Source organism: Rissa tridactyla, chromosome Z (genome assembly GCF_028500815.1).
Source record: "Rissa tridactyla isolate bRisTri1 chromosome Z, bRisTri1.patW.cur.20221130, whole genome shotgun sequence".
NCBI classification, from domain to species: domain Eukaryota; kingdom Metazoa; phylum Chordata; class Aves; order Charadriiformes; family Laridae; genus Rissa; species Rissa tridactyla.
In genome coordinates this window covers 42,965,026-42,977,808 of record NC_071497.1, presented here as the reverse complement: position 1 = coordinate 42,977,808, position 12,783 = coordinate 42,965,026, and the positions used below count along the sequence as shown (strand labels likewise).

The window sequence follows — 12,783 nt, the reverse complement described above, 5'->3', positions numbered from 1 at the left end:
ATTTATGGATAGGTTGAAAATACATGCGTTATACTTTTTTTCTGTACAAGTATTTTCAAATACAATTCAAGTATTTGTTTCTAATGACATTAGTTCACTGAATTAAAAAAAAGTTACAGTATGATTTCCTTCATGAATCAGAAAAATCTTCCCATACCACGCCCACCAGAAAATAGTTTCTATGCTGTTTACATAGCACAAGAAATATTTTCACCAGTGAAAGATAAAGGTAGCAGCAAATAACTGGTAACATTTCTATATCAGTAGCTGTCTATAGAATGTTTCATGAATCTTAAGTGATATCCATTAAATGGGCAAAATAAGACGTCTTTCACTTGTTCTCAAAATATCAGTGAAGCTAAATAATCTGATATTGCCCCTACAGAAATCCATAATTTAATATGGTATCTACATTACCCATAAGGAACGAAAGTTTCTGCTCAAGCAGTTTTCCCAAATGGAAGGGTAAGGGTACATGCTGGAAGCCATAATGATTGAAGGGATTGGGAAATACACAGCTGAGGACAGAACAACCCTTACCCTCTTATTCTAGGCTAGGAATGACTTGCCCATGAGTGTTAGTTTGTGTTTCAAGATCCATGGAACTGTAATAATTTAGTACAGAAACGTCATTTTTCAGATGATGGTACACATAATTTACACTGCTATATACTATTAGAACACACAAAGTGACAACCGAGACCTTTGCTTTTCTCTGCACACCACCACTGGTATTCTAGCATGGAAATCAGCATCAACTTCCATAAAAGATTCTAGGTGGGAGAAAGAAAAAGAAGCCATGTTAAGCATGATATTGACAAAATATATGTTGAACTGGATGCAGCTAGAGGAGTACAGCTAGAACCTCAACTTCTTAATAAAATTACTAATTTTGAAACAAATAGCTCAGCACATCTGATAGTCTAATCTTGTAACTCTTTTAATGCAAGTGTTTCCATATGTGATGGGAAGAGTATGGTCTATACTCTGTGATAAGCACTGGTAAGAGAATTCTCAAGAAAAAAGGAGCTTTTCAAAATTCATACATAAAGTAGGTATAATTAAGTAGGTCTATTTTGGTTAAGTGCTGGCTTCAGTAATCCAGGTATACAGAGAGACCAATAACATCTATAAAAACATGTTAGTTCGAAAGATGAAAAAAACCAGTGCTATGTCAGTACCAGACAGAAAGAAAATATGCAAGTTTACTTTCCCTGTTAATCTAGAAATGTAAGTATAGAACAGGCTTACTGACAAAATGTAATGTCTTCTTGCTATGATTAATTATGTTTTTTTTCCTCTTATTCGTTACATAGGTTTCCAATTACAATTCAGCTACATTTTTATCTTAACACTACAAAATACAGATGCTACTGCAGTCCCTTCTCCTAGTGGAGTTTACTGATCCAAACTGGGCTTACTTCTTGATGCCTCACTGTTTCACTGGGCCAGGTAGATAGGAAACTATGAAATAATTTTAGATACCCAACTCAAAAATTCTGAAATAACAAAGTTTTCTTGATGTTACCTAGCCCTTTGGACACGTATCCTCTTTGAAAAACTTCTTGCTTTTGCCAGTGGGGTACCTCAAATGCCTAATGCTCTGTCCCTGTATCTTCTGACTCATAGAAAAAGGCATTGCACACGATGTTAATACACATATTGCTTGCTTTCAAAACACATTAGAGATCTTAACTTCTTATGGGATCTGGGTCTCCATTCCAGCAGTCTGGCTGAACAACAACGCCATTCTCAAAGACTATAATGGTTATTTGACCAGACAAGAAGATGCACGTACAATGGGGGTGGTAATGAGAAAAAACTAGGTCAGTAAATATATGCATGTTTAATATACAAGTTTGAAACCATATGGTCTGATTTCCCAACCGTGGGCATAAAGCAAGGCAAGAAAATAGTAAAGCTACTTTTTGAAATCTATATTTAAAAAGAGTTTCTTTCCCATCTTTTCATTTTTGCCTGCATATGCTTGAATTGATTTGAGTAAGTGCATTTTTTTAAGATCTTAGACTTTACTTGCCTGTATTAGTGCATAGAGTTGTATTCATTACCTGAAAAAAAAACGTGTTTGTATGCAGTCATTTGTACACAGCCTCACTGCACTAACAGGCATGGGCACATAATTATAGGAAGAGAGACCACAACCTGAAATTACGTTACCAAGTTTCTGAGCACATGTTAGAAGAGCTTAGGCTACCTTCTGCACTATACACAGCTAATAGAGCAGCCTGGGAAAAGAAAGGCAGCACAGTCTACCTTAAGGTAGTTTAATGACATCTTCACTTATAATGTAGAAGAAAACTTCCCACTAGGAATTTCTCATATCAACACAAACAACGGGACTTCAACCATCATAAAACTGAATACCAAACTAAAGTTAGTTCTGCCAATGTATTCTTTCCTGCACTATTTTTCAGTCTCACATCTTTCTAAAAAAAGAATAGCATGTGGTTTACCTGTTCAACAGAGGCGGAATTCAACAATTACTAAGCAGTAACATTTAACAGAATTGTGAAGGCAGCAATTTTTTCTTACCACTGTTCTGAAGACTTTCTTGCACAAGTAAGAGAACGTCTGGTTGAGCCATCTGTCAATAAGAGTAACAAAGCTGTTTTCATAGTGTAAAAGAGGTGCTTTCTCACAACTGAAAAAAAACCCATCCCCCCAAGCCACTTCTGTTTTTCTTCCAGAGAGGGCAGCAAGAAGGAAACAAAACAACAAATGAGAAAAAACTTCTCTTAATCCTTGGCTATCACTAAATTGTATCAAAAGGAACCAGAACTCTGCTTATTTAGAATTAAAAAAAACCCAAACCCTGGAGTAATTTGAAGCAAAGCTATTTTAACCTGTACCAAAGACTTGATTGTGCAAAAAAACCCACCAACAGAACTACTATTTCAGTGCACTTAAATATCATTGCCTTCGGACATACTGGATCTACCTCACATCAAAGATTGGAATCATAGCCTTTTTAAATTATATGCACTTTATGAAGTTGGATCATTCTTTTTCCATATAACATTTCCATCTTTGTTTCCTAGAGGAAATGCTAAATTTTAACCCGTCAAATCAACTACAGCAGGAATAAGTTTAAATACGGAATCAAAAGCTTTTCGCAGTCTTTAATTTTTTTTTCAATGTTCAGGCATGAGGATGTACAGAAACAATTAGCATGACAAATCAAGACTTTGAATTACTTTACATATAAATGACTTAAGACGGTTTCACAGCTCAAATTAACCTAGCAATCAAAAACTCCGATGTGCGTGTATCACTACACCAGTAAGATCATGGGAGTGCCATTTAATCCAGCTGTAAGAGGCCATAAATAATGAGCTGTCTCATATGACTGGTAGGAATACAGACGTTTTAAGTGTTTTCAGTTTTTCAGAATAAAGATTCAATAAAACACAAAGCTGTATTATACTGCCTGAACATTACTGATGTATGAAGTGAGGAATGCTATTTTAAGACCATTTTAATGTGATAGCTGTTTTACCTAATTCATTTTCATAAAAAGTGCTACTACCACACTGTAAGTCATATTTAAACTATAATCTACATAAAGGTGCAAACATTCAAACCCACTTAGACATACTTAATAAAACGGTCTTACTTACATTGGCAGGAAACTGGATATCTATGTTTATGTCTGAAGTTTTGAAACCAAATCTGCTATAGGAGGAGCCATACAATCTTAATGAGCACTCTGCAACAAAAAGAATGATACTGCATTTACTCATTCTCATTACTCATTCTAAGCCTGTAGCTTCTTTACAGCATTGTCAGTAGATCTTAAACCTACATGTAGTTTTCATAACCACAGGAAATAAAGAAGTGTCTTCCAACAGCACAGAACTGTGTTAATAACTCCTGCTTTCCATGCTGTTGCTCATAAAAGCTTATCGTGAAGGTCGAATGCCCCCCACATCCTGTTTATTTTCATGACCCTGTTTGGGTCATGAGCACCATTGTCATTTAATTCAGGGTTATAGCATCACATCATGTCATTCAACAGAGTAGCAACTAAATATACTGTTTTAGAATTTAGCTAGACAAAGTTTTTAATTAAGTTTTCACTTTATGAGCTGTTGTGGGTTGTTTCAGTTTGGGTTTTTTTTGTTGTTGTTGTTAAGTTGGTATATCTAGCATTTAAAACAAATTGCAAATAATACCTGGCAATTTTTGACACAGCAAGTTTTCCATCACTGTTTTAATGTTGAGCCTTTCTTCTAGATCTTCATGATTTAAACCAAACTCCTGCACTACTTTTTCAATAGCAACACCAATAGCTTGTATCTGGGAAGGCGTTGGAGGAGGCAGAGCAGTCAGCAGCTGTTCTTCTTGCTTTTCCTTTAAAGACAATAAGACTGATGTTTTAATGATTTTCTTGAGTTGCTTAATGTGCTAGAATGAATGTTGCAACTCATCCCAAGTAACACCACCACAGGTTTTCGAGATAATGGAGGTAATTGGAAGAAAGAACACCAACAGAGAAACTGCAACAGGAACGAAGAACTAGATATTCCAGGAGGCTTCGGTAATGTGTAGAGGTATGTAAACATATATTTGGAATATTAAAAAAAAAAGTCACCAATTCTTTCATCACCTGTGACATGGGAAAGGGTAGGAGTTAAAAAGGAAGAAATAGAAAAGCTGCAGAAGACAAATAGTTTTGTCCAATCCAAGCTGAGAAAGTAGAAGGAACAGAAGATGTTTAATTAAAAAAGTAAAATTTATGTTTTCCTGGAAGTTATTTTGATGTTTATATTCGAAACAAACCTATTTCCTTTACATATAAACAAGTCTGTAATACTGCACAATTCTTAATTTTTACTGTATTTCTGAACTGAAATCTTCACGATGATACATAGGTTATAATTTCTAATTCTGCCATACCAACTATATTTGCTTATTGCTACTCCTCATTGCCCTGGAATTGTTCAAAACTCTTCGTTGTTGAAATATGCCAATGAAATATACACCAAGAAGAATGCACGTAAGTAGCCTACAAGAAGAATTATAGAACAGCAAAACAGAAGAGTCAGTTGTTTTTTATTATACTTCAGTCACCACCAACAAAATATTACTGAGTTACACTTTAAATGAGGACTTCTTTTAATGTAACAATAGGCATGAAAAAGTACAAATTATATTACAAAGCTGGGAGCAGAAGCAAAGTCCCAAGTTTACTCTTTTTACCAATATGATTAAATAAGAGTTTTTAAGAAGATTCAAACACAGTAAAAAAATAAATGTGGAATGATGTTCGAAGCAGTATAGTTTCATTGTCATTAGTAGGGTGAAGACAGTTTCATAAATATGCATTTTATACTTTTTCTTGTCCTTAACTCACCTTTAGGCTCTTCTTGTGTCTTTTCTCTTTAATATGTTTATGAGCAAAAGGCACTGACTCAATCAAAACGTCACACAATTTGCAGGTATATTTTGCTGACGGGTAGCTTCGAGGTTGCTAAAACAAAGAGAGTAAAAAACCCCTAAAATATAGAAAGATACCACTTTCATTTCACTCAATACACTTGCTAAGTTGAATGACTAACTTTGAAATCCAGAAATATTCACTTTAGCTTTCCTAACTTCATCTCTAGAGTCAAAAGTTTGCATATCAAAAATAATGCCAGCAGAATGGTGGTACTGGTCAATCAAGCCTTGTCTTTTACAGTGGAAACTACCCAACGCCCATGGAAGAATATATTAACTGAACAAATATACAATAAAACCTTTCTGGTCCACTGCCCTGGCATGCAGTGATCTGATGTTAATTCATGAACTAAAGGAGCAGCGATTTTTTGTGCTTAACTTGCTGCCAAACGAAGACACATAGCAAAACCCCAAAGAATAACCTGCCTTCTCTTGACAATTCATTAATAGCCCCCATTTTGTACATTACATCAATTCTATAACTAGACTTTCCTGCTACAGTCAGAGAAATTGCTTGAAGTGTACCCGCTATATTGTATTTACAGACAAGAAAATAAGAGAGGACTATAGAAGTAAAGACAGTGGCACCTTCTTCAGTCTATAAATGCAGTCTCGCTTCAATCGTTCTTCAGCTTGCTGCAACCCTAGAAGTTCTTTTGCCGACAGCACAGATTCATCTATGACTGGACCATCCACTTCATCTTGATCATGTTCATCTTGTCTAGTTCTTCTCAATTTTCTTAGTTTCTTAAGCTTTGTCATTTCTTATAAAGAGTTAGGAAAGCAAATATGTCAAATAACTTCAGAGTACCACAAAGCATTTTGTTTGGTTTTTCTTCTTTAATTACCATTCTACTTATGTGTGAGTCAAATAAGATACAAATCATCTACCCTGCATTGTTTCATATTCTGTTCTGTGTAAGTCTGATAATAGCAAGGCTGTATATTTATATCATAATCTATAGTACCTTTGTTCTGAACCATTAAAAACCATTGATTTCTCCTGTCCAAGTCACCAACCTTATTTAGATGGCTTTGTTAGAACTGGCAAAAAAATAACACTAAATGCAATAGATTTCACTGCCTAGTTGGGACATACCTGTATGTCATTATGACAAAAAGGCAGAATAAACATTTTGGGATGCTTGGTCAGGCTTAGGTAGATGAACAAGCTAGAAAATGAACTGACCCATAGACCACTACAAATATGACCGAATTAGTGAGTGTAGACCTATCTGAATGATTTGTAAGAGCTAACAGCACTATGATATAGCACTGGCATGGTTTAGCTGGCATACAACAATTTATTACCACCAGCAATAACCGCCTGTTAATGCTGCTTGCCTTTCAGTTAAACTGGCATATGGATCAGTATTGCCTTCACATTATTAAATAGACAAGCGAAAAAAACCCCAACAAACTAATAACCTCTATTGGCTACGTAAGTCAATAAATGAACTTGCCAAGTATTTGCACACATTGCTTAATAAAGCTATAAAACTGGCAGAATAAACATGATTTAGAAAGCTTGTTATATTTACAGCAAAAGTTCTGGAACGAAGCAATGTAAATACCAGTTCTACTTTTAAGCAGACTTTGCCATCATTTTGAAGCAGGGATTGCTATTGGTCCAATACCTGTAAAAATCATCTCAGGAATTAATATACACACACCAGATTTTCACATGTGACTTCAGATCACATCTTACCTTTCACTTGAACAGCTATACAGGATGTTCAGATGCTTGGAATTTCTAAAGTTCACTGCTTCTGAGAAAGTTTATGCAAGTTCCTTAAGCTCCAAAACCCTTATCATAGCATGAGGTTTTCATTTGTAATAATTGTTAAAAAAAAAGAAGATAAAACACAACTGCTCTACCAAATATGCTTACAAAGTTTCCTTCCTGTGATCACAATATTTGTCTCTAACAATTGGCAAAGGGGGAACAACTTGTGTACTTTAAACCAGTTTGATTCAGTTCACTAAGCAGCACGCATGTGCTAGTGTTGTAAACAGGACCAGAGCAAGAATGATAATATAATTTCTTTCAGTAGCAGCACAAATTTATGCCGGAATAAAGAGAACTAAGGCTTAGCAGATTGCAGGGACAGTAGTCCAAAGGAAGCTCCAAGGAGCAGAAACAGAAGTTTGAGTCCCTGAACTTTACATATCCCTTCCATTTTCCCTGCTGACTCTCCAGCTCAAAATCCTACGACCCACCGTAGCTGTTCAACTACACTTTTACTTATCAGTGTAGACAGAATTTGGAAAAAAACTGTATTAAATGAACATCTTTGCAGGAAAGCATGTGACAACTACCTACTTGCCAATTATTTCTGTAACCACTAATTAACTTTAAAAAATTATAAAATAAATAAATACTTCTAATATTTGGCAGTTGCAGTAGTATAGGTAAATGACTAAATAAAGTACTAAAGACAAGTTAAAGTTAAAGTTAAAGCTCCTGCAGAAAAATCAGGGTCTCAGAGATTCGGTAAACTCCTTCCTTATGAGCTGCAGTAAAAAGGCATAAAGGTAAAGGAAAGGGATAACCACAGAAAAGATTTCAAATAAAAGGAAATGCTAGAAGAAACATTTTTAATAATTGTTTGCTACTTGACATAGAATTAGAGCTTTTGAAGTGACCTCAAGAGGTGAGCTATGCCATGCCTGTGCTTCACAGCAGGATGAAATCAACTTTGTCAATCCTAAGCAATGCTCACCTAACCTGTTCTTAAAGGCCTTCAGGTACATACTCCATGAGCGGTCCAGAAAAACCTCTCCAGTACTTCCCTACCTTGACCATTAGAAACTTTCCATTTATTCCTCATCTGAACCTTTCTTGCTGAATCGTAGGCCCATTGCTTTCTGTCCCATCTACTGGAAATATGCAAGTCAGATTACTACATCAGCTTTTTAATGCCTTTCTAGACAGCTGAGGACTGTTATCGTGCCTCCCTACCCTTTCCTTTTGCAGAAAGATTGGGGATTGTTTACAGTTTGTGTAGTTTCTGTTTTCTATGTGCCCTGGCATTCTTCTTGCTCTTCTTCGGACTGTTTCCATTTTATTCATTCAAGTGGGGTGCCAAAGCCAGACAGAGTACAGCAAGTGAGTTTACCAAAGACTTAGACAAAAAGGAGTACTTCAGATTGGGAGTCTGTTTTCATGCCTCGCTACACCATGACACTGACTACTCATTATCATCTTCTGATTCACTATGATTTCAGATTCTTCTTTGAAAAAAAGCCAAAACCTACTTCATAATAACTTTTCCTCCTTTATTTGTACAGTTGACATTCCTACTTAAACAGGGGCATTTGCACGTGTCTTTTGTATTTCATCCTATATGTAGGTCATTTCTCCAATTGTGCAAAATTATTTTAATTGACCTTCCTGCTTTTCTGCTTTCAGTTCCTACCAGCTCCACAGCATATTCAAATTTACAAGCACACAATTAATAAGCATGCTGTTTTCATTCATCATCAGAATAGTGTAATAAACATTGAACAGAACAGAATCCTCATAGATGCTTGCTCAATGCTTCCTATCACTTAGAAAAAATCTTTGGTAAGTATTTTCAGTGTACAGTTATCTAATTAGCTCTGCAAGTCCCTTGTATTAATTTCATCTAGAGACTTTTCCTCTAGCTTACTTACAGAACTGTCACAGAAGAATGTCAAAAGAACTACAATATTAATACTAACAGTATCTACCAACTGCTTTTCCCATATCCAGAGAGGACTGGTCACTGTTCCAAAGAAATAAGTTGGAAGGACTTGGCATACATTTTTCTTGACAAATCCATGTTTACTGCTACTGATTTCTTTGTTAGCTTTCAAATACTTACACTAGGTTATTATTATTTCTTCCAGAATGGACTCCCAAGATCGAAGTTGTGTACCATGTTTTTAATTCCACTTTTAAGAGACACTTGCCCTTTCCTATATGGCAGTACCTCAGTTTTCATGAATAAGTTTCTCTGTTGAGAAATATTAGTTTGGGTTAAATAAATAAATTTTACTTAGAATAAGCTACTTGGGGTTATACTATGGTGTGATTTATGCTGTTTGCTTAGCTTTACATAACACAAGTAGCTAGATTTGCTGAAGCCTTTAGGCTTCAGAATAAATTTTCTTATTAGTTTTCCTAGAAGCTGGTACAGTGCTGTGTTTAGTCTTTTAGTATAAGAAAACAAGATAAGGAGGCTACAACTGTGAGCAGAGACTGTAGATCAACAAGGTAAGAGTAGTCAACAGCTTGCCTGCCTGGACATAGAAAAAGAATCGAATCAGGTGTTAGAAGACCCCAGACCAAAAATCACCATTGGACTAAAAATATGTGAATATTTTACTGGATAGTTATGTAAAATCAAACATGTTGATTACCAGAGCTTCCTTTCTGCATGTCTGGCACATCTTCACTCATTAAGTCTTCCTGAAGCTGTTGTCTTACATTTCTGTTTCCAGCACCTTCAACCTCATGAAAAGAGTCCTTTCTTTTCCGGCTATGTGCAGGAATCCAGGCAACAGATCTGTACTCTCTCCAGCTGCCAGAAGTACCACGATGGTCATCAGACACCCACTTCTTCATTTGGTCTCTCTGGATATCACTTAACTTTGACCCTTGACTGTAAGTTGTGTTTCTAAGTGAATTTGGGCTACTCAAAACACTACGCGGCCCTCGCCTGGGACTGTTTCCATAATCATATCGTGTTCCCTTTTTCTTTTGCAGGCTGGTATCTGTTTTATTGCTATGGCCATTTCTGTATTCATCCATGACTCGGTAGTCTTTCTGTGAGGGACTTCCTTTTAATTCTTCTTGATGTAAAATTTCCTGATCCTTATTTTGTTTTGCAAAGCAAGTTTTTGCAGCATCTCCCATGGTTATTGCTGTTCAATTTAGTGATCCCCACCTAGAAATTGAGAAGTTAAAACTTGCATTTCAAAATTAATCAAGAGATAAACACTGGTTATTATGTGTTTTAGAAATCTCAACAATCAAAGCCCTGCCTCTGTAATACCATCAAGGCAAGCAAGTCTTAGTGGAAAGCAAAATTTGCTTCAACCAAACAAAAGGCAGTTCAAAACTCAGCTAGGTTTCTTCTCTTAAAATGTCTAAAACCTATGGATGATTCACAAACTGCAGAGACAGCCTATGGGTTATTTAGGCATTTATATCTAGACACCTTTAGGACAGATAACTACTTTTAAGAGTCCACAGAGGAGTCTCAGCTTTGAAAGAATGACAGAAGAAACTTTGTAGTATGTAGAATATGTAGCAGACAATAATGAGGATGGCCCCAAAGCCACTCAGTATCATCAGAATATTCCCTTTTCCCCCACAGTAGACACTGTTCACCTTGTTAAGAATGAAAACTGTGATCAGAGGAGCTAGAGATGTAGAAGTTGAGTAACAATCTATCTGTCAGGCAAATACGATACAATGATTAAGAAACTATGCTGCACTCCCAGTGCACTCTGCACGTTTTACCTATACCAGCGTTCTGAGGTCTCACATTACTCGTTATTAAGCACTGGTATTTCATGCTATTTTAGTATTCTCTAAAACATCTGGACTACCAATTTGGTCTCCTCTGCCCACCGCCCCCCTCCCCTGGTCACATCCATGTTCTTATCATAAAACATTTCCAGGGAGCTATAACTCCAATGTTAGCATAAACCCGTGTGGACTGTGAAATGGGAAGCTAGCTGGGAGAGACTGTAAAGTGGCAGCAGTCACATTGACACTGAATATTGTTCAATTTAAATATAGCCACATAAAACCAAACAAAAAAAGTTTTCTCTTTCAAAAGAAATGTGTGTGCTTAAGGATGCAACGAAGGCTGAAGGGCATTTACAAGCAGCAGGAAATGCCCTCCTATTGCCTTTAATATGGGAGTAGGGTACCTGATTTTCTTAAATGTTTAAGTTATGCAGGCCCCAAAGACATCCTCAGGCACCTCAGTGCCTGCTTTCTATAGGCTTAAGGCTTTTAGTATTTATCCTCCTCTTAAACAGAGGTTTTCTTGCTGTCACGTAAGTGACAGAACAAGTAGGAGTCCTGCCCTAAAGACCCGAGAGCCGGTTATGTACGACCGTGGAGTTGCAGCTATTCCAGCTCAGACATGAAACAAAAGTTTCAAACGCACAAAGTGAACCCGCGTCCAATCTTAGGAAAGAAACCGCCGTCGCATCTGAATTTCCAGAGTGACCTAAAACCAGCCTGTTTCAGAACGATCCCCAGCAGCAACACCCTCGCCCAGCCGCCAGCCCGGACAGTGCCGCGCTCCCCTGCCACCCCGAAAGGCACCGGAGCGTCAGTTTACGCTGTCCCCTGGCTCCCCAGCCCGACGGGAGGTGCCGGCCTGCCGGGCCCGCACCGGGGCGGGGGACACACGGCTCCCCGCGGGCCCCCGGCCGCGCCGCCCGCGGGACGCACCACGCAGGAAACACGCTACGTGGGTCGCGGCTCCCTTGCTCCCAGGCGGCAGCTCCCGGCCCCCTCCCGCTTCTAGCCCTCCCACCGGCTGGCGAAGGCCCCCAGCCCAGCCCCCTGCGGCCCGACCCCCGAACGGCCTGCAGAAGGCGGGCCGGTCAGGCGGCCGGCGCGGGGCAGCGGCGGGGGACTAGGGCCGGCTGGGCCCTGCCCCGCCGCCTCAGCCGGACGACCCGCGGGCCGAGCGGCGGGGAAGGCGGGGGCGGGCGGGCCGCGGCCCAGGCCCGGGACGGTGCGGAGCGGAGGGACGCTGGGGGAAACCGCGCGCTGCCGGGGAAGGCCTCGCCGGGCCCGCACCCGCCGAGGGAAGAGGACTCACCGGCCGCCGGTGGCCCGTCTCCTGCCGCGGCGGAAGCGGTGCGGAGCCCTCTGCCCCGCCGATCCGACCCGCTCTTCCGGCAGCCCGGCACCTCCCCCCGACGGGGCGGGGACGAACCGGGCGGGGCGGGGCGGGTGTTCACGGAAGGCGTGGGTGGGTTGGGCCGTAGGTTCGCTTCGGCCGTGGGGTGGGGGAGTCGCAGGGAGCTGCCCCCGGCCTTACCCTCCCCCCTGCCACCGACCCACTCACCGACCCACAGACCCACTGGAGGCGGGGGCGGCAGTGGCCGCGGGTCGGCGGGTGGGCTCCCGGTGGCGCGGGCGTTATGTCACGACCAGCCCTGGACCCGCGAGTGGGTGTGGAGCGGTCTTCCGCGAGGCCGGAAGAACGCGGCAATTAAGTGTTCGGTGGAACCCGACAAAAATGGAAGGGGTGCGTCGTGTGCGCCTGGCACGAGCAATTGCAAAAAGAGCACAATATAAGGAAATACTGCAGAATAACCCCAGAA

At 39.7% G+C, this 12,783-nt stretch overlaps 1 protein-coding gene across 4 annotated transcripts in view; it reads right to left on the bottom strand.

Moving 5' to 3' along the window:
- TUT7 (terminal uridylyl transferase 7) overlaps nucleotides 1–12,377 on the bottom strand; it is a 37,424-nt gene extending 25,047 nt beyond the window's left edge. For all 4 annotated transcript variants that reach the window (XM_054184696.1, XM_054184695.1, XM_054184694.1 and 1 more), the window contains exons 1-8: nucleotides 12,276–12,377; nucleotides 9,847–10,373; nucleotides 6,049–6,224; nucleotides 5,375–5,491; nucleotides 4,194–4,371; nucleotides 3,639–3,727; nucleotides 2,554–2,605; nucleotides 704–773 (exon numbers count right to left, since the gene is read on the bottom strand). In XM_054184696.1, coding sequence (XP_054040671.1) covers nucleotides 704–773; nucleotides 2,554–2,605; nucleotides 3,639–3,727; nucleotides 4,194–4,371; nucleotides 5,375–5,491; nucleotides 6,049–6,224; nucleotides 9,847–10,342 — 1,178 coding nt within the window. In that variant the 5' untranslated portion in view covers nucleotides 10,343–10,373; nucleotides 12,276–12,377. The remainder of the gene's footprint in view (nucleotides 1–703; nucleotides 774–2,553; nucleotides 2,606–3,638; nucleotides 3,728–4,193; nucleotides 4,372–5,374; nucleotides 5,492–6,048; nucleotides 6,225–9,846; nucleotides 10,374–12,275) is intronic.
- Between the last annotated feature and the right edge of the window lie 406 nt (nucleotides 12,378–12,783).